Source organism: Amblyraja radiata, chromosome 5 (genome assembly GCF_010909765.2).
Source record: "Amblyraja radiata isolate CabotCenter1 chromosome 5, sAmbRad1.1.pri, whole genome shotgun sequence".
NCBI lineage: Eukaryota > Metazoa > Chordata > Chondrichthyes > Rajiformes > Rajidae > Amblyraja > Amblyraja radiata.
In genome coordinates this window covers 86625705-86648730 of record NC_045960.1, presented here as the reverse complement: position 1 = coordinate 86648730, position 23026 = coordinate 86625705, and the positions used below count along the sequence as shown (strand labels likewise).

The 23026-nt window shown below is 41.6% G+C and overlaps 1 protein-coding gene across 2 annotated transcripts in view; it reads right to left on the bottom strand.

Moving 5' to 3' along the window:
- Nucleotides 1-12039: 12039 nt before the first annotated feature.
- The window catches only part of pxdn (peroxidasin), a 220355-nt gene continuing 209368 nt past the window's right edge, over nucleotides 12040-23026 (bottom strand). For both annotated transcript variants that reach the window (XM_033021677.1, XM_033021678.1), the window contains 4 exons: nucleotides 19529-19649; nucleotides 18232-18370; nucleotides 16807-16920; nucleotides 12040-14259 (listed from right to left, as the gene is read on the bottom strand). In XM_033021677.1, the coding sequence (XP_032877568.1) occupies nucleotides 14146-14259; nucleotides 16807-16920; nucleotides 18232-18370; nucleotides 19529-19649 (488 nt within the window). In that variant the 3' untranslated portion in view covers nucleotides 12040-14145. The remainder of the gene's footprint in view (nucleotides 14260-16806; nucleotides 16921-18231; nucleotides 18371-19528; nucleotides 19650-23026) is intronic.

The window sequence follows — 23026 nt, the reverse complement described above, 5'->3', positions numbered from 1 at the left end:
TTATTCAAAAGCTCAGCCAACTGGAAATCACCAAATTTCTTTGGAATGTATCCTTTAAAGTGAATAACAAGGCCATTATACGGTCTAGTTGCCATTCTTCTAAATTATATTATTAATCACGATAAACTGCAAATATTTGAGGAATATGACGTGTGTAGAAACAAGACATTCATACAACAGTACAGAAACATGCCCTTCAGCCCAATGTCTGTGCCAAACGTATTGCCAAGTTAATCTCCTCTGCCTGTACTTGATCAATTCCCTGCATATCCATGAGCCTATTTAAAAACCTCTTAAATGCTACTGTCATTTCTGCTTCCACCACCTCTTCCACCACTTCCAGCAGCTCATTCCAGGCTCCAATCACTGTGTAAAACAAACTTTCCCCCTCTGACCATAAAACTATACTCTCTGGTCTTGTCAGCCTGGGAAAGTGGTTCTAACTGTCTAACTATGAACAAGTCTCAATTTTATAAACTTCTATGAGGTCTTACACAATCTTTGACAGAGAAATCAATTCATGTTTGGCCATATAGTCTTCTTATAGCTAATACCTTTTATAATCTGGGCAGCATTCTGGTAAATCTCTTCAGCACCCTCTTCAAAACATCCACAATCTTCCTGTATTGGGGCAACCAGAATTGGATACAATATTCCAAAGTGGTCTATAAAGCTGCAACATGACTTCCTGACTCTTGTACTCAATTCCCCAACTGATGATGGCAAGCATACAATATGCCTTCTCTACTATCTATGTGTTGCCACTTTTGGGGAGCTAAAGGCTTGAACCCAAGATCCCTCAGTATCTCAATGCCATTTAGGGTCTTTCCCTTACTGTGTACAATACTGTATATTTCCCGTTACATTTGACCTCCCAAAGCAAAAGACCTCACACTTCCTCGGTTTAAATGCCATCTGCCGTTTCTCTGCACGCATCTGTAACTGATCCAAATCCCACTGTATACTCTTGGCAGCAATTCTTCACTGGCTACAACTCAACCAATTTTGGTGTCGTGCAAATTAAGATTAGAAGCAAATAGAATTACTCCATCACACCTTTTGCCAGGACTAAAAATATTGTTAAAGTTTGGACCGATGATTTATGGAAAAGTAAGCTTAGTGGAGAAGTTTATTCTTCTTAAAAAGGACATTGAGAGTAGTTCTGATTCAGTCTCTTCTGGACAGTTCCAACACGGCCATCCTTGAACTCTGCCTTAGTCTTAACCTATTTAGTTGGAGTCCACAAGTGGTCTGCCAGTTTTATTCACACTGTCTCGAAGAAATGTTTTGGTATTCCGGTCAAAACAAATCCTTGGGAATCCCTGGCACACGATTGCTTGAAGTAGAGAAGCAATAAAGAATGTGGAATCCATGTGTCAGGAGCACAGAGGCCCCATGTGAGCGAAAGATGGAGTTCACCATCTCAAGCTACCCACCCACCTGCCACAGCGACACCTTTTTATCCCATCTGTGGAAGAGCTTGTGCTTCCAACATTAGTTTTGTGGATTTGTCACAGATGTTTAGTTTAGTTTATTTTTGTCACGTGTACTGAGGTACAGTGAAAAAGTTTTTGTTGCATGTTCTCCAGTCAGTAAAAATACTATACATGATTACAATCAAACTGTCCACAGTGTACAAATAAATGGAATAATGTTTAGTGCAAGATAAAGCCCAATAAAATCCAATTAAAGATAGTTCAAGGGTCTCCAATGAGGTAGATGGTAGGTCAAGACTGCTCTCTAGTTGGTGAAAAGAAGGCTCAATTGCCTGATAAATGATGGGAAGAAACTGTTCCTGAATCTGTCATCTGCATTTTCACTCTTCTGTTGTGCCTGGTGGAAGAGGGGAGAAGAGGGAGTGACCTGAGTGCGACTCATCCTTGATTAGACTGGTGGTCTTGCCAAGCAGTGTGAAGTGTGGATAGAGTCAACGATGAGGTCAGAATGAAACCGAGTCAAGAGTCAGTCAATAGAAGAGTCAATTGGCTTTAATTGCCATATATATTGAAATGGAACAATGATATTCTTACTTGCAGCACCACAACAGGTTAATAAACACAGTACTCAATAGATAACACAATAAACAAAACAAAAAGTTCAATACATTTAAAAAGTGCAGAATTAAACAAAGCCCAAAGTCTGCAACCAAGACAGTTTATAGTTCGTAGTTAGGGGTGGTAATGTTCAATAGCCTGATAGTTGTTGGAAAGAAGCTGTTCCTGAACCTGAACATTAGTTTTTAGGCACTTGTTCCTTCTTCCCAATGGCAGGAGTGAAACCAGAGCGTGGCCAAGGTGGTGTGGGTCCTCATTGATACTGGTCGTCTCTTTGAGGCAGCACCTCCTGCAGATCACTTCGATGGTGCGGATGTCAGTACCCGTGATGGACTGGGCACTGCCCACCAATTATTGTAATCTCATTCCTGGGTGATCGCGTTGCCAAACCAGGCCGCGATGCAACCAATATGCTCTCCACTGTACACCTGTAGAAGTTCAAGAGAGCATTCGTTGACATACTGAATCTCCTCAGTCGTCTAAGGAAGTAGATGCATTGCTAGTCTTTCTTTATGATTGTGTCAATGTGCTGGGTCCAGGACAGATCTTCAGAGATATGCATGCCCAGGAACTTTGTCACTGTTGAGGGATTTCCCAAGAAGCAGTACTCATGGGAGTATATTGCACCCAAGTTGCAGAAGAAGCTACAAGGGAAGGGATAGCTTTTTTTTAAAAAGCAGATGATAAAATGGTTAAATGACAGAATTATCATGTGTGCTCTTCCAGTCTGGAATGATTTCAAATTATCAGCCATGATCATATTGAATGGCGGTGCAGGCTCGAAGGGCCGAATGGCCTACTTTTGCACCTATTTTCTATGTTTCTACGTTTCTAAATTCAAACCTTTGAAGAATCCCTTCTCATTAAGAATGACATTTCTTTACAAAAAGAACCATCTCCATTTGCAGTTGTCCTGAATCTACAACATAAACGTGACAACATTTGATAAAACAAGTTAGAATTTCACCCAGAATCCAGTGGCATTACCTTGGTGATTGCCTCATTTGCATGGCTTGTCAGATTAAGCTCGCAAACTACCCACGATCAAAAACCCATTCTGAATGCTTAAAGCCAAAACGTTAGTAGATGAAACTTTTCAAAGTCAATCAAGACTGCTAATCAGTTTTATGTTGTCGAATGAAAAGCTCTAGTGGGGTAAAAGGACATTATTGTTTAAACATCCACAATGCTTCGCATTCTTAAGCATTTTGCACACTCAGCAACATAAGTTTCATCTGGTTCAGCAATTACGGGCTACAGACATGGAAATGAAATTGAATGACAGTGTGGAGTGTGGTCTGACCTTCAGACCATTATTCTTCAGAAATACCAGCTAAAAAAACTACTTTCTACAATCAATAAAGAAAACATTCTAATCCAGGAAATAGGAAGGAAGCCTACTTTTATGACCAGAAGTGCATTCCATTCCATGTGGAGAAAGCACAAAGTAGCAATATCCTTTATTCATAATCAAAAAGTAGATGCTTGAAATCTGAAATTTAAAAAACTGAATGCTGCTAAAACTCAGGTGATCAGACAGTCTCTTTGGAGAAAGAAAATGGAGTTAATGCTTAAGGCTGATGACATTTTATTGGAACAAGGAAATATTTGAAAAGAGCAATTAAGTTGCACAGACTGGGGAAAGGTGCAGACATAACAAACATCTATCATAGGATGGAGACCAAGGAAAAATGGACGACGAGGATTTGTGTCGGCTGACAGAGGATGGTAAAGGCTTGTTAACAGCAGCTTATCTGGCTGGATAGGGTGTAACCTTAGAGGTTGATGATTGAAAGAAGAGAATACAGCAAATACAAATGCTGCAAGAGTGAGATACAGAACTCAGAAAATAGTTGAAAAATGAATGATAAAAAAATGCGGAATTGGAAACAGCAGAGAACGGCCCTTTGGCCCGAGTCTGCGCCAGCCAGTAATTACCGCACACTTACACTGTGGTACACATACTAGGGATAAATTTACAATTTTACCAAAGCCAATTAAACTACAAACCTGTACGTCTTTGGAATATAGGAGGAAACGGGCGTGTCCGTGAAAAACCCAGGTAGATAACAAGAATGGACACACTCCATATAGACAGCACCCACAGTCAGTATCGAAGCTTGGGTATCCGGCGCTGTAACTCTACCGCTACGCCACCGTGCCGCCACTCAGACAAATAATATATTTGTTGCGTGCCACAATGCATTTGCTTTGTTTTGTGGAATGTGCTCTTTGATTAAATCAAAAGATATAATAGTTTACTGTATAGGAACACAAATAAAAATCTGATTATCTGGTCAAACATTGGCATTCAGTTAATTAATCTCATGAAGGCAGTGCCGCTCCAGGCAACCACAATGACCAACTCTCTTAAAATGCAACATTTGGTTCTCGTGATCGTCAGGAATAGATTTTGTTGTATCAATATTAAACATTTCATTTATCAGATTCTGGCATCTTCAACATCCAGAATGAAACATTCTCACTAGATTGGGAGCTCAAGTATGGAAATTATTTTGATGTTTGTGGGTTGCGTATGAATTAATCCTTTCACATTTGTACTCTGAATATTCAAAGCTGATAATGTGCTCAGATCTTGCAGCCAAATGAATAGAGTCGATGGGAGTTGTTGTTTTCATTCATGCAATGCAGATGATGCTGGATTTGGTTGCTCATCTGCAAATTACCACCATACTGAAGAGTCTCGACCCGAAACGTCACCTATTCCTTTGCTCCATAGATGTTGCCTCGCCCACTGAGTTTCTCCAGCATTTTTGTCTACCATACTGAAGACATCAATTAACTAGAGTGGTGGGTCAGGAGTCACATCCAAGTCAATTTTGGGCATTGACAGGGCATAGACACAAGAGTAGGGAGGTACTGGTACAACTTTCTGGAACTTTGGTTCAGCTACAGCTAAAATACTGCCTGAAATTCTAGTCTGCACATTCTAGGAAGGATGTAAATGTAATGGAGATGGTGCAAGAGGAGATTCAACAGGATGTTACCTGGGGTGAAATGTTTCATCGGGCTGGGTTAGCATTTTTCAAGCTGAGATGACTGAAAGGGGCCTTGATACAAAATTATGAGGGCCACAGATAAGGTAGACAGCAGAAAACTCTTCTGGATAGAAAATATGTCAAAAGCTAAAGGACAGAGGATTGTGGTCAGGAACACGGTGGTTCACAGGAGATCTGAGCATGCATTCTTTTCACGCAAGGATGAAACTGAGGGCCTGAGTGGATTATGAAGCTAGAGCCTCTCAAAATTGTAATATCCAAACAAGCAATTCACTTACCAAGGCATAGAAGGGTGCAGATCCAATATTTGTCTGAAGAACAGCATCCCATCTTCAGTAAAAAAAGTGCTGGAGGGGAATGGACAATGTTTCAGATCGGGCCCTTTCATCATACTGACCCAAAATGTCACCTGTCCATTTCCCTTCAAATACTGCATGGTCTGCTGAGTTACTCCATCACTTGTTTAGCTCAGGATTCCAGCAACTTCAGTTCCTTATGTCTCCGGCATCCCATCTTGTGTCTTGCCAGTCGTCTTTGATCCTCAAGATGGAATTCATCCACTTTTGTTAACCCGTCTTGAAATCCTTTCATAGCAAAAGGATTTGAGTATAGGAGCAGGGAGGTTCTACTGCAGTTGTACAGGGTCTTGGTGAGATCACACCTGGAGTATTGTGTACAGTTTTGGTCTCCAAATCTGAGGAAGGACATTATTGCCATAGAGGGAGTGCAGAGAAGGTTCACCAGACTGATTCCTGGGATGTCAGGACTGCCTTATGAAGAAAGATTGGATAGACTTGGTTTATACTCTCTAGAATTTAGGAGATTGAGAGGGGATCTTATAGAAACTTACAAAATTCTTAAGGGGTTGGACAGGCTAGATGCAGGAAGATTGTTCCCGATGTTGGGGAAGTCCAGGACAAGGGGTCACAGCTTAAGGATAAGGGGGAAATCCTTTAAAACTGAGATGAGAAAAACTTTTTTCACACAGAGAGTGGTGAATCTCTGGAACTCTCTGCCACAGAGGGTAGTTGAGGCCAGTTCATTGGCTATATTTAAGAGGGAGTTAGATGTGGCCCTTGTGGCTAAGGGGATCAGAGGGTATGGAGAGAAGGCAGGTACGGGATACTGAGTTGGATGATCAGCCATGATCATATTGAATGGCGGTGCAGGCTCGAAGGGCCGAATGGCCTACTCCTGCACCTAATTTCTATGTTTCTACTCTGTGCCAGTTCTGATGTAAAGAGTTATATATATGTAATATAAATTCAGTTCCTCCTCTCTCCAGGGGGGGGGCTGCATGAACTGCTTGGTGTTTCCAACATTCACTTTTACTTCAGATTTCCATCAATCGTTGCACGCTGCATCTTTCAGATCTTTTCCTTTTACAATTACAGCTACAAACTATGTTGCCTGAATATTTTGGCACTTTCACCCTGCCCTCAAATTAACTTGGACTATCTCTCCCCTTTCTTGATCCCTCTGTCTTCATCGCAGGGGACAGACTATCATAGGCATACAGCATGGAAACAGGCCCTTCAGCCCAACTTGCCCACACAGTGGTGAATCTCTGGAATTCTCTGCCACAGAAGGTAGTTGAGGCCAGTTCATTGGCTATATTTAAGAGGGAGTTAGATGTGGTCCTTGAAGGCAGGTACAGGATACTGAGTGGATGATCAGCCATGATCATATTGAATGGCGGTGCAGGCTCGAAGGGCTGAATGGCCTACTCCTGCACCTATTTTCTATGTTTCTATGCCCCATCTCGCTAGTCCCACCTGCCTGTGTTTGGCCCACATCCCTCTGAAAACCATACCTATATACCCAACCATCTCTTATATAAAAATGTTGCCCCTCAGGTACAAAGGTCTAAGCGGAAGCTCAGAGGGGATAGAGCCTTTTCTGTTGCTGCTCCGGCACTCTGGAACACCTTGCCGCTGCACAACAGACAGGCCCCCTCACTGTCCATCTTCAAATCCTCCCTAAAAACACATTTTTATTCTTTGGCTTTCGACACTGGCTGAGGCATTGCTCCTGTTCTTAGTGCTTTTAATGTCTTTTAATTTTTAGTGTGTTTTTTAGTCCTTCGTTTTACGGTTTTTAATGGTTTGTAATAGCTTTTTGTCCATGAGTTCTAATGTACAGCACTTTGTGGCAACTGCAGTTGTTTAAAGTGCTTTATAAATAAAGTTATTATTATTATAATAATTTTAATTCTCCCCCCTCCCACACTTTAAATCCATGCCCTCTGGTTCCCAATTCCCCTACTCAAGATAAAAGACTCTGCATTTACCCTATGTTCCTCTCATGATCGTATACACCACCACAAGGTCACACCTCATCCTCCTGCGCTCCAAGGAATAAAGACCTAGCCTGCAAAACCTGTCCCTATAGCTCAGGCCCTCGAGTCCGGGCAATATCCTCATAAATCTTCTCTGTGCCCGTACCAGCTTAACATATTTCCTTTAACAGGTTGGCTAAAACTGAACATAATTCACTTAATGTAGTCTCAACTATTTCTTGTACACCTGTAACATGACCTCCCAACCTTTTCCTAAATTCTCTGACGGCTGGCATCTACTACAAATCCACTGATTCCCAGAGTTATCTCCACACTTCCTTACACCCTGCCTCGTGCAAGGTCAATTTCCACCCCATCTGCTCCGAAGATGAGGTTTTTCATTCTTTAGTGAACATGTCCCTCTCCAAACCCCCCTCCCCCTTTTCCGCTGCCATAGATGGGACCCTCGCATTTGTCTTCTCTGTGTCCATAGTTCTATTCTCACTCCCCCTCCTCCCAGATGGAAAAGAATAAAGTTCTCCTGGTCCTCAACTTACACCTCACCAGCCTCCGCATGCAGCACATCATCCTTTAACATCCAGTCACATTGTTCCATCCTCACCCCTTCCTGCCTTCTGCAGAGATCGCTCCCTCCATCATTCATTCCTACCAACCAAACCCTCCCAAGGTGCTTTCCCCAGCAACCAGAGATGTAACACCCATCTCTATATCTCCTCCCCCACCTCAATCCAGGGACCCCAGCACCCCTTCCAGGTGAGACACGGGTTCACATGCAACTTGTCTAACCACATCTACTGCATTTCGTTTTCCAGATGGGGCTTCCTGTACATCGGTGAGACCAAGCCTAGACTCGGAGACCATCTCCCCTAAATCCTAATGCTTGGTACGCCATGGCCTGCTGGATACCCCCCAGTTACTAACCTTTCTGTCCTGGACTTCCTCTATTGCCAAAGTGAGGCCACAGCAAAGAGGAGAAAAAACACTGCTTACAAACAATGGTATGAACATCCAATTTTAGTTAACTACATATCCCCCCCCCCCCCCCCCACTTCTCCCCTTTGCACCACCTGTACGCACACCTATTTCTCTCCTCCATTCCTTCCTTTAGATTCACAATTCTTTCATCCTTTTGTCTCACTTTGTCTTTTCATCTCTGACCATCATTTGTCTATCAACAAACCTCCTCATCTGCATCAACCTAGTACTTTTAATTTAGTTTAGTTTAGATATACAGCATGGAAACAGCCCCTTGGGGCCCACTGAATCCACACTGATCCCCACACATTAACACTACCCTACACACACTCAGGGCAATTTTACATTTATATCAAGCCAATTGACCTACAACTTGTCAGGCTTTGGAGTGTGGGAGGAACCCGAAGATCTCCGAGAAAACCCATGCAGGCCATGGGGAGAACATAAAACTCCGTATAGATAGCATCTGTAATCAGGATCGAACCCGGGTCTCTGGCGCTGTAAGGCAGTAGCTCTACCACTACATCACCGTGCCACCATACCTGTCAACAGGTTACCGACAATCAGTCTGAAGAAGGGTCCCGACCCAAAACATCACCTATCATGTTCACTTGAGATGCTGCCTGACTGGCTGAGTTACTCCAGCACTGTGTCTTATTTTGCAGCTCCTTGTTTCGACATGTTACCTGAAGAAACAGGGCCTCCACCCAATCCAAAGTTCGCTAGACTTTCTCTCTGCGACTTAAAAACAGGTTTGTATTCAAACAATTACAGATCTGATGAATTGTCTAACAGTTTTTCTTGTCTTCAGTGTCACTGCCATCCCATTTCCATCATTATCTGTGGTATCAAATGCTCTGCAAGGTACCCCAGGGAAGCCCTGGTGCAAACTTACAATTGGTAGGATAGACAGATGGTGCAAACTTACAATTGGTAGGATAGACAGATGGCGCAGTAGACAGCAATGGGCTATGTGTTCGGCTGGCGACCGGAAGGTGGCCAATTCGAATCCCGCTTGGAGTGCTTACTGTCGTTGTGTCCTTGGGTAAGACACTTCACCCACCTTTGCCTGTGTGTGAATGTGTGTGAGTGATTGGTGGTGGTCGGAGGGGCCGTAGGCGCAGAATGGCAGCCACGCTTCCGTCAGTCTGCCCCAGGGCAGCTGTGGCTACAGAAGTAGCTTACCACCACCGAGTGTGACTGAGGAGTGAATGAATAATGCGATGTAAAGCGCCTTGAGTATTAGAAAGGCGCTATATAAATCCCATCCATTATTATTATATTTAACATTAGACTAAGTGCAACCCGTTGGGTCCCATAGAAACATAGAAAATAGGTGCAGGAGGAGGCCATTCGGCGCTTCGAGCCAGCACCGCCATTCATTGTGATCATGGTTGACCGTCACCAAATTCAGGTGTAGTTTCCTACCACTTCAAGCAGGGTGCAAGGGCACCAAATTCAAGTGCAGTTTCTTACCACTTCAAGTAGGGTGCAAGGCCACCAAATTCAAGTGCAGTTTCCAAACACTTCAAGCAGGGTGCAAGGCCAACAAATTCAAGTGCTGTTTCATACCACTTCAAGCAGGGTGCAAGCCCACCAAATTCAAGTGCAGTTTCATACCATTTCAAGCAGGGCGAAAGGCCACCAAATTCAAGTGCAGTTTCGTACCACTTCAAGCAGGGTGCAAGGCCACCAAATTCAAGTGCAGTGTCATACCACTTCAAGCAGGGTGAAACCATCATAAAACCACACAAAACACCACACTCACAGTTCAGTAGACATTCAGTGTGTTCAGTTGAATCACAGCTCAGTCGTGACCTCTCCCTCCCCCATCTTGCATAGACTAAGCCACACCCACACCTCCTGGTTTTATAATCCCTCCCCCCTTCCCACCGGAAGGGGTGTGGCCTTCATGGCAGGAGAGAGATTCTCAACATTTTTTAAACTCTAATAACACTTTTATTTTTCCTTGATGGGAAGAATCCTCTGCACCTGATGAGCGGAGGGGGACTGAGTAAGATGGCCAAAAATCACAGCCGTAAGTGGTAGCGTTGTATCTTAAATCAATATACAGTGCAAACAGGAAGTTGTCAAGTTTAGACTTTTAATCATTTGCCATTTCAAACCAACCACCACTAACCATTTGCTGTGCTTTATTTCAAACCAACCACCACCAACCATTTGCTGTGCTTTATTTCAAACCAACCACCACCAACCATTTGCTGTGCTTTATTTCAAACCAACCATTTTCATTTTCAAACCACATTAAGGGCACTCAAGGTCAGTAAAACCACACTCACAGCTTATTAGACATGTGTTCAGTGTTATTCACAGCTCAGACAGAGAGACGTGGCCCTCTCGCTCCCCCAACTTGACTGAGGCACTCAACACTTCTGCGTTTTATAGTCCCTCCGGAAGGGGCGTGGCCTTCAGGAGAGAGAATCTCAACATTTTTTAAACACTAATAACTCTTTTATTTTTCATCAATGGGGAAAAATCCTCTTGTCCTGCACAGCGGAGGGGTACTCTGAGTAAGATGGCCAAAAATCAAAACCATAAGTGGCAGTGTTTTTTCTAAAATCAATATACAGAACAGGAAGTGGTCAAGATCAGACTTTTAGTAATATAGATGGATGAGAGGGTGGCCCAGTGGTGCAGCGGTAGCTTTGTTGCCTTTCAGGACCAGAGACCCAGGTTCAAACCTGACTCCGGGTGCTGTGTGTATGGAGTTTGTACATGCTCTCTGTGACCGTGCATGTTTTCTCCGGGTGCTCCTGTTTCCTCCCGCATTCCAAAGGCATACAGGTTTGTAGGTTAATTTGCTTCTGTAAATTGCCCTTATTGCGTAGGATAGTGCTAGTGTACGGGGTGATCGCTGGTCGGAGTGGACTCGGTGGGTCGAAGGGCCTGTTCCCACGTTGCATCTCTAAAGAGGGTAATCCAATCTGTCATAATGTGCTGGGACCAACCTATTCCTTGCATTTGTCACCATGTTGGCACTGGCGTTCCTAACATCATCCTGCTATCTCAAAGTGCAGTGAAAACTAGGACCATCCCGAGAGTGTTCTGACAGCTCATTATGTCAAAGGCTTTTCTTCCCCTGAACAAATGTCTCTCCTCTCAGACATGCATAGAAAAAGACAGGCTGCTCGGCCCATGATGTTGGATTGAAAAGGAGTTGAAAAGCAATTAATTGGTTAACTATATTTCGTGATTTAAATTAACTTAGGCAAAATAAACATTAATGTTAAGTAAAGGAAGCAAACCACTTACCTTTCACCTAATTGCTTTAGAAGTACCAGCTGTGACTGGGGTAAAACTGAGGGGGGAGAGAGAAGGTATGCAGTGGCTCCAGTACCTTGACTCAGGACTGTAGGGAACATTTTCAATGGGAAATGTAGGGATAGACAAAACTCCAGCAGATTCCTCACTTCATTTGAGGACCTCTGGCCTCCCTTCAGTGTAATTTGATCAAATTACTTCCCTTTTGGTGTGACCTTTCAGAACTCCTTGCATGACTGATAAATCTTGCACCTGCAAATTATGTTGTTGTGAATGATGCCAATGGAAAAAAACAGAGAGCCAACACTATCTGCAAGTCCAGCTCTGGATTACCGCATCGACATCTCAAAATCACCTACTTATTATATGCAAAGAATAACTGAATGGGACTCGGAAAATGACACTGCACTTTTCAGATATTGTGGTCTGTTTAATTTGATTCATACAAAAGTATTACACAGTGCAAACATCTCTTTGGTAAATTTATTATTTTATGCTAGGTAGAGCATAGGCTGTTCTCCTGTTCTGTTCTCATTGAACTAATATGGCTATTAAGACTTTCAGCGCCAGGACAGTATGAACAAATTCAACATGGACATTGTTCAGCATAAAAACTAATCAGCACTGCTGTTAGGAGAAAGAGAGAATAACACCAAAGCAGCAGAACTGCCTCACATTGTTCCAACAGAACAATTCATTAATCAGTATCACAGCCTGCAAAGAATCATACAGAATGGGAGTTATCACTCTGCCTGTGGAGCTATCACCAGCTTTTTCATGTGCTCAAGACAAAGATAAAACAGATTTTGAAACAAAAATGAACCCAGACAAATTTTCTATAAGCAGAAATAACAGCTAGTATTTTCCAGATTACAACATTGTTCCTTTATACCCGTGAAGCACGGAGAAAAGACTACCTTAACATTGAAAGTCATGATAATGAATCTTCCCTGTAAATTGGTGGTTTGTTTTCACAAAAAGATCCAAACAAAACAATTAATCACGTGAGATTTTGTTGCTGCTGTGATGTTTTTTCTATTACAAATCTTTTCAGTATTAAAATAACTTAAAAAGGGCTTCACGTTAATAAATCTATGCCGGTTTGGCATATTACAAATGTGGCTACTTTTTCTTTTAAAGTAACTTGACAATGTTGTTTTTCAATCAATTAGCACCTGAAATGGAAAAGCTGAGGTATGATTACTGTATGCTTTAACAAAAAATGATATCTATCCTTCATCGATGAATAAAAGGTACCAATTACACCTGACTGAGCAAATAAATAAAATTTCTTCCCTACAATAAAGAAACAATGATTATAAATGTTAGACAATATTTAATACTGTTTCATTGGTTAGCACAGCTGATCAGTGAACAATCAGGGAGTAAGAAAACCCTTTTATATCATGCCCTCCCCCCCCCCTCCCCCCATTCTCCATTTCTTATGCCTGTATACAGTAACAATTCCAACAATGTAAAAAAAAAACACTACCAGTACATTAAAAAATTATCCAAAAATTCAGGAAGTGCAAAATGCCATATATCCAATAAGGTGTAATGGTTAGAGCTGAATATTCAGTAGCTAGGCCACAAAGACGTTAACAAAAACTCTTTAAAAGTTCTAATCTAGATTGCTAATTTTTTTTTAAAATCTTACTTATTGTGTGAGAACGCTGACATACTGTGCCAATTAGCAAAACACCAGATGCACTTTTTCAATGTATATGTACACCAACCTGTAAATTAGTAGGCATCTATGTACCAAATGTCTGAATTGTACAAATAACATCTTCACATTATTTCCAAGCAGAGCCAAGTAACTAAATGAACAGCCGACAAGTCTCAACACCTTGGAATGGTGAAAGACTTCTAGCACACCAAACACCTGGGGGAACTCTATAACAGAGTAAAAAATATATATATTTATTAAAAAAAGCACTGCTTTAGTGTTTTTATTCCTCCTTAAACTATTTTTCACACTCATTCAAAAAGCAATGACATATGGTTGCTGAACTAGATGAGTTCTTGAGATAGATTTTGCTTTCAAGCAAATAAAGGAGTCTGGAAATGTTATGGTATGTTAGCTCCTGCTATTCACTATAATATCAAATACAAGATACATGTAGCACCACTTTCATTTTGGCATTTCGAACCTGAGAAGCTTCTTACTAAGAAAACATGGCAAACAAATTGAAATCACCCAGTCATAGATAACATACTACTTCCCTTTCAATACTTTTGCATTGTGGTTCTCTTTGACAGTACATACACAGTACATGCACATATAATGTTTAATTACGTTACTGATTTATAATCAGTTAACATGAAGCATGCATTCGAGCACTTTTGTTTAATATTTCTTGGGATTTCCTCAAATTGAAGTTTCCTTTCCATTTTTGAATGAATACTGATGGGTAGTTCTGAAAGCACACAGTATTCATACTGACATCCATACATCACAACTCATTGGAGAATATAAAGGATCCTATATCCCCTTCAGTTCTGCAGTGATGGTTTAGGACTTTTCATCTTGTCTTGTGCAGACTGGACAGCACATTCCCTCCATCTTTACAGGATTAGAACAACTGGCTGGTGGGCATGTTTCAACAAAGCACGTAAGCTGCCCCTCCTGAAAAAGGAAACAGAAAACTTGTTTGTTTCACGCACAAATTAACCATAGCATCCTGCCCCACACTCTTGGAGTACAATTAGTCTCTCACTGCTTCCAATTACCAGAATTCAAATCCATCAATTGATAATCAAGTGATTAGGCCAACATGATAATGCTGACGAAAAGCAAGTGTTATTGCACAACTTTACACTTCAACATAATGCTTAAACGCAGTGAAGATGGCATGAAGACAAATAAAAATGTGCTGATCACTCCTTGATTGAAGAAAATAAAGTCAGTCCAATGCTGGCAGATAAAAATGCGGCTGGTCACATTGAAAGCTAAGGAGGGCATTATATTGAAAAAAAAAACATTTAGGAGAAAAAAGTTAGCCCAAAGATGTGGATAAGTTTAGAATCCTACAAAGCGGAGGACATATCAAGGAGAAAAAAAGTTGTGGACAAACAGATAAAAACTAAAATTACGAGCTTCTTTAAGTACACAGAGGAGAGTTCAAAGAGAATAGAAATTCCTCTGTCAGAATTGTACAGCTCAGAAACGAGCCCTAAGGCCCTCTATGTCCTTGCCAAACATTTTGCTCATCTACACTAATCTTCTTTGCCTGCATTAGGAAAGTATTTTTCCATGCTTGCCAGTTTAATGGTGGTGCAATGCCTCTTAAACATAGTAATTATATCTGGTTCCACCACCTAATCTGGCAGTGTGTTCCAGGTATCAATCACTTGGTGAAGTAAACTTTCCCTTTACAACCCCTTTAAACCTCCTACTTCTCTCTATGCGCTCCATTTTTTTTTGGGGCATTTATCAATCATTCCTTTCATCACTTTGCTGATGATCATGAGTAGACTAATAGAGCAGTAATGATGGGGTTGGATTTGCCCTGCTTCTTGTGGACAGGACATACCTGGGCAATTTTCCTTATTGTAGTGTAGATGCCAGTGTTGCCACTGTACTGAAACAGTTTGACAAGGGCACAACAAGTCCTGGAGACCAAGCCTTCAGTACCAAAGATCTTATAGCGAAGCAAGATGGGTTACTCTCACGCAAACGTTTTGTACGCTCATGGGCGGATTCATGGGCGATTTTATGACTCATTTTAGCAACCAGCCCCCGCCATCTTGTTCCGCCATCCTGCTTCCGGCCAAAGATTGGATCCGCAGCGGGGAGAAGGAGTGCGCGGCCCGGGGCAGCGAGGAGAGGGAGTGCGGGGCAGCGGGGAGAGAGAGTGCGGGGCAGCGGGGAGAAGGAGTGCGGGGCCCGGGGCAGCGAGGAGAGGGAGTGTGGGGCCCGGGGCAGCGGGAGAGGGAGTGCGGGGCCCGGGGCAGCGAGGAGAGGGAGTGTGGGGCCCGGGGCCGCGGGAGAGGGAGTGCGGGGCCCGGGGCCGAGGGAGTGCGGGGCAGCGGGGAGAGGGGCATAGGAGGGGGGGGAGACATTGTAGTGAGGGGGCAGGCGAGGGAGTGCCGGGGGGGGATAAGGCCTAGTGTGTGTGTGAAGTTGCGGGGAGATTTACAATGTTTCTTATTTACAATGTTTCTTATTTAATGTCCCTTGTCTAGTCTGAAATAAAGTTCATTATTGGATCAGAAGAAATATAATTGTGTGTGTTATATGATTATATACATTTATATAATTTTCATGTATGTGTGTTTATAAACATTTTATTCTTTAACAAGAATTAACAGAATTATGAACTAACAGAATTCTGAATCTAACCCTATATCACACACAAAAGTTCCCCCACAATGTCAATCACCCTGCGAGTCAGGTCGGTTCCGGTTACTACAAAATCAACTCAAACACTGCTTGTGAGCCATTTAAAAAGAAATGATTTAAAAAACATTAAAAAAGACAATTACCAGAGTCAAATTTTATTGTTGACAAGAAGTATGAACTGACAGATTTATGAATCTAACCCACACAAACTGTTGCCCCGCGACATTGATTACACTGCGAGTCGGGTCGGGTCAGGTTACTAAAATGGGCGGGGAAAAATGCCCATGATCCCCTCCGTAGCGTACTACACGTCAGCCCATTGCATTTCGCAGGAGTAGCCTATCTTGCTCCGCTATAAGATCTTTGTTCAGTACTATTGCTGGAATCTTGTCAGGACTCATAGCCTTTGCTGCATCCATTGCCTTTAGCCACGATGGATAGAAAATGAGAAAGCTGTAGATTGTAAGGAGACTTCAATAGACTTGTTCGAGAACAGAAAATTTGAATTCAGTTCAGAGGGCGCAAGTTAATGCATCCCGAGAGGGCAAACAGAGTAGAGAAAACACAGGAAATTGTGGAATACAGAATAGTTGAGTGGAACAGAGAAATTATGGAGTTTAAACCCATTGTTCCCTGAAGGCAGCAGAACAGGTATATAAAGGATAAGATGACTTCAAATGGTGTCCACCCATGCCTCATTATTTAATGCAGAGACTGAATGCAGTTTCCCCATAGTTTCACAAAGAACAAGTAACATACTTGGATCTTGTGTATTGTGCTCTCACAATCACCACCATAAATTCCACTGATGCTGCTGCCTCAAACTTTTACCTTGCATATGCAGGTGGTGCAGGAATCCTCTTTCCACTTCTCGTTGTTGGATCGTTCTCTTGCTTTTCCATCAGTACAACCAGATTTACTGAGTCGCGCTTCAAGTGTTTTAATCTGTGCAAAGACAAAAGACAGGTTACTGAGTGACAGGATTGGGAGCAAGGGGATCTCCACCCAAAGCTGATCAGCTGCAAACTAGGCGACCGGGAGGAGGGGTATTGTTTAATTCATTTATCAACTATTTTATTCCATCAATATGCTGCCGTTTTGAATTTATTAATTTTGAAGTTGATTGGTCATAAATTCAAAACAGCAGCATATTGATAAAATAATTGATAAATGAATTAATTTTAATTGATATAAGTCTCCTTTTAGTCTATTAAAAAAAAGCAATGTGTCTGCAAACATGTAACTGAGAACTTGGGATCATTTGCTACCAGTTAACGAACTGTCCCATGTCAAACATCAATTTGTGTATACAAAAACACTGGCATCATGTGAACTCGTACCTGGATTCTTAGATCACACTGTTTCTTTAGTCTGTAAGAAAAGTTATATTTAATATGTTTGTTTTCTTTTCTCCGATGGACACTGCATTGTTTTCTACCGAACTTCACCTCCACTATCTACCTACTCCATTCACCTGTCTGCTGTCTCCTCTGTCATTCCTCACTGTTTATTTAGACAGCTCATTTTAGAAAACTTTGGTTATGCTTTCTCTTGCAACCACATCCACATTAGTATTGTGATTAGAACCCAAGAAAACAATAATGCCTAAAATGGGATGGATGAGTGCCAAGTTTCTGTGCATTATGTTATTTGATTTGAATGGAAAGTTACAGGAGATGCGCCTACTGTGCAATGTCCATGGTTTTCATTCATGATTGGTCATGTAACAGTTTTTCGATAATGCCGGGATTGAGCCTAGGCATGTGCAGCGCAACCTTATTTAAATTGTCTGCCCAAATACTAACCTCCTTATCTAGATTTTGACGATATTCCCTGCGACACCCAACCTCCACTCCAAACCCCAGGAGTCACCACATCCCCATGTGTCGATTTGCCACTGCTTCAAACTACAACTCCATGTTCTAATTACAATCCAACTTCAACCAAGCTCCTCTCCCCATGACCAATGGCCGCTTTCCAAGTATGTTTTGCCCAACTTGAACAGCACCGTTCCTCTCTCCCACCAACTTCACTCTCTCTCCACCTTCAGGCAGAATTCCGGGCCCTTCATCGCAATCTGCGCCTCCCCCTCCTGAGACTGTCTCCCCCCCCCCCCCTCCCTCCATGGTATTCACTACTCCAGGGCTTGTGTGGTTCTGCATTTCCCACCAAGGGATTTACTCATCAGCCCATCGTGACCCGATGATAAATAAACAAGTCTAACACAATTTATTTTCTCTAAAAATGTCTCCTCACCTGATTTTGAAGATCAGTGATGGTCTTTTGTATGCCAGTCACAAAATCCTGGAAATCATTGGCAGGGCCATCAGCTTTTGCAGAAGCGGCTTTCGATGACAACGTTAGATTGTCAGCATGAAAGGCATTCATCAAAGAACTGCAATGATATTTTTTAAATGAGAGCACATTAGTAACAATCAGATGTAAAGGGAAGATGATTGTGCCAGTTTTCAAAAACGTACATAAAAATGTATTATCAACTTGATTTCTAGAGATTAGAGTGCAAATGATAACCAGCGAATAAAAAAACATTTTAGAAATCTTAGTTGATGTTTGTAGAAAGTGCCCAAGCTCCCCATTGCTGCATCTAATTGGTGGGCAGCAGGTAGAGTTACTGCCTCACAAAACGTGACTCAGGTTTGATATTGACCTTCGGGTCTATATGGAGTTGGCACATTCTTCCTGTGACCGACTCAGTTTCACCCGGTTACTCTGATGTCCTCACACATCCAGAAGTCACGCTGGTGGCAATGATAATTGGATGTTGTAAACTGATCTAGCGTGTAAATAGATGCCAAATCTGCGTAAAACTGGTTCCATGTCTCCCCAGGAAAGAAGGAAGCGATTCAACCCATCAAGCTCTTTGAAACAGAACCTTCCCCCTGATCCTTCCCAACACCATAGCGACATTTCATCTTTTCTATGTGTACCGCTACAATGAGGCCTCCAACTGATTAACAGCTCACCCAGCAGCTGGACCTGTACTCTTCTACATTGATCACTGAAGACAGTAAGGCCACCAATTTACTTTGGATGGGAGACTTCAATGTACTGCTCCCTCCCTATCTGAGCACCGAATAAGACTCCCACACTTGAGATGTTGCAGGTGACCAGAAGACCAACACAAGAGATAAACCTATAAGATTCATGATTTGAGTTGATGTGGGATTAAAGGGTGCTTGATGGCCAGTGTGGACATGGTGGTCCCATAGAGCCTGTTTCTATGCTGTATCTCGATGACTCCATAATACATGAGACACTCATTGTGTTTTGATGATCGGCTGATTTTATAATCACATGCACATAAAAATATAGATCAAAAACATCATAGAACATTCTCCACTAGAAACTTCAAAATATTAAAATATTGGCAGTTTTAAATTTTGATTCAATGGGGATCGAGAGAAAAATATCTTTAATTCAATGCTTTTGAATCCTCAATTAATTTATTAAACTGAGCTCTGTACTGTGACTTTTAAAATGCTTTACAAATTATTATCAGTTTCCAGCAAATTGGGTTTCATGTGAAATGTACCTGGAACGTGTGGGACTTCTCTTTGTCCTTAATGGTGATTCATCATGGAAGCTGTGTTTAGATGACCGTTTGCCACGGAAATGGTGCGACAGTGCATTGAATTGTCCTCGAGTTCTGCAATCTGCAGAGAAATGCAAGATTCTATGTAATTCAACCAGGGGCAAAAAAAGCTGCACTTATTGTACTATATTTTGGCAATGCATCAGATTTTGATGTAATAATCTTTCATCAATCTGTGGCTTGCATCAGGGACTGTTGAAACTTCTAATTCTCAACTGTGTGTTATGCCACATAGTCATCACCCATTCTGATGAGTTAAAAACAATCTTAAAATTAACCATACACACTTACTTTTTAGGGCAGCTGACGTCTGAATATTGGTAATTGACTTTTGATCCTAAACATAATCTTGGAGTCAAAATCTTCAGTATCATAAAGTCAATAAATGTGTGCGGCCATAAGATACAAGTCAGTTCTTAGCAGTTAATTTATGATTTACTGTTGACATATCAGAGAGCATCACCAATGAAAGCAATTTTTTTTAATTTTTATAGAATCACATTTCACTTCCTTCAGTATTTTAAAATATAAAGACCAATCTAAAATTGAACAGGCAAATATCAATTATTGGACCATGCATTATAATGCATTAATATCTGAGGTAATAGAAATACAACTGAACACCAGGTTTGGCAATCCCAATGCATTGCCAATTGTGGCTAACCTGATTCAGTAAAAGATGCATACAAAGTTAAAGCAGAAACATTTGTCACATAACCTCAGCCACAGCAAGGAATGCAAATCTTCTAGCTGTTCTGCAACACCATCCACCACTATTCTGCAGAAAAGCATTCCCTCCAGTCAATCATTAAACAGGCATGTAAGTGAGTGAAGACAACTTTACACAGCACAGATTCGAGAGGAATGGTTGGATGTTTCAATCTCAATTGACCAATGCATTGTTAATACACATCATAATCTGATTAATCAAGATCAAACCTGGCCATACTGGCATCAAATCCATATTGCACATGGGTTGAGAACACAGAACAGTACAGTGCAGAAACAGACCCTTTGGCTCACCACTTCTGCGCCTAACATATCTCTGCCTGATCGTTTGTCTGGTGTAATATATCTCCAACATCACTATCATATGTGCCTCTACCATCTCTAAGAGCAGCATGATCCAGGCACTTATCACTCTGTAAAAACGTTGCAAATCTCTGTTACCTGGAAGCTAAGCCCTCCAGTATTTGACCCTTTCCCTTAAATGTCTCCAATCCATGTTCTTGCCCAAATGTCTTTTAAATGTTGTCATTGTACCCACCTCTACCACTTCTGGCCAACGAGGTTTAGGATTGGATGGTCTGGGTTGGTTTACTCTGCAGCGGGGCTGAAGGGGAGACTTATTAAAGGTATACAGAATTATGAGGGATATGAAGAGGGTAGATAATGCCAATCAATTCCCATGGCAAGATACATGATAGTTTACAAAGGATCTGAGAGGGGATTTTTCCCACACAGTGAAAAGCCATCGGTGGTAGTGGAGGCAGATACTATCACAATTTTAAAACAAACACTTAATTTGCCAAAGCAAAAAAGGTGACAGGTTAAAAAGGGCTGTTGGGCCCTTTTCTGGGCACAGTGACTAATTAAAATGGTTGATCTGTTTGTGGTTAGTATCTCATCATACGTATGATATAGACCCAGCCTGCTGCTCCATTTTCCCTCTTGAAGAATCCACTCATCTATTATTAATATAAATTTCTAACTTTACATGTACAATTGTTTCACTCAAACTTTGTCTTTTCTAAAAAAAGACTAATTTTGCCAAATTTGCTTCCTGTGGTTCACTATGACAGTCCAATTTTCATCTTGCTTCTTACTGACAAATTCCTTTTTGATCCGAGTTTTTTCTCTGTTAAGAAAATATACCATCGCGGTTTTTAAGAGGCATTTAGCCAGGCACATGGAGTTGCAGGCAATGGAGGGATATGGATCATGTGCAGGCAAAAGAGATCAGTTGAAGGGGGCATCATGTTCTACAGAGACATTGTGGGCCAAAGGGCCTGTTTCTGTACTGTTCTGTTTCTATGTTCTTAAAACCTGAATCAGTGCTCAAATGATTGTAGGTTTAATAAAATCTGTGCACAAGACGAAAGGGGTATTTGTGCAGTCACCCGTAAACAGGGCTGAGCTAGAAACAGGAGCTGGCCTGTTTTTCACATAACTTATAAATTGAGCACCAGGGAATGCATCAGTCTGAACATGTGGGTGTGGTAAAATGCTTTTGGCAACATGCAACTTCCATGCATTGGGGACAGCTTAAAAATGATGGCTATTTTCTGGCAATGTGCAATTTTTGGGGCTCGAACAGAAGCAGCTATCGGAAACATTTTAAAATTATTAGGAAGTGAATGGAAACCGAGTTAATGTTTTAGGTAAATCTGTCTCCGTTACAGGCAGTGAAGTAAACACACACACACAGCCACGTATTTGTCATGCTCTGAAAAACAACATGGTTGGTCTTGTTTAATAGTTAATGCATTTTGCTTTTAAATCACAGATACATTTAAATTAATTAGTCTTATGAGCAGAATCATACTTAAAAATCTACCGTGGGTAAAGATCAAAGTTAATTCATAAAATAGCAATCTTTGGGTACTCAAAGAAACCAAGCACGAGAAAAGGGTGCATTGTGCTTTGGACTAGGCAACCTATACTTCCCCCCTTTTCCCATTGCTCCCGGGACACGACGTTCCCACCATGGAGCAAGATTTATGAGGTAATAGAGAGATCATCCACTCTCATGAGAAGGGGTGTAATTGCAGTACGAGGTATTAATATACAATATTTCCAGTGTTTGTGAACTCCATTGGGTCCAACAGGAAATATTGCTCACCGTAAGTATATCTGTGAATTCTCTGGCTTCACCTTGGATTTATGTTATTGAAATTATTGCAGTAATAGTTACTAGAGTGCCAATCAAATTCACCATTTCCCACAAAGTACCTGTCAGAGGATAGGATTTTTGCCAAGTATAACAGTTCACTTTAGTCAATTCCATTTGCAACTACTTTGCACCTCCAAATAAAAATAATCTAATTGCCTTTCACCTCTTCCTGTCCCATCATCCAGGGTCCTAAACAATGCAGTGATTCACTTGCACGTCTTCATATCTAGAGCAAGTCAAATTTCACTACACCAATTGGTGTATGTGATAATAAATGTCCTTTGTGTCCTTTTGTACTAAATTGGCACCATTCACACCATGGTCTCCTCTACATTGGACCACTTTGTGGAATACCTGCATCCAATCGCCAGGGATGATTCTGGGTCACCGATTGCCTGTCATTTCCAATTGCCATCCCACTCCCTCTCTGTGGCTTCATGCAACAGGTTCAACACAAAACTAGAGGAACAACACTTAGAAACATAGAAATTAGGTGCAGGAGTAGGCCATTCGGCCCTTCGAGCTTGCACCGCCATTCAATATGA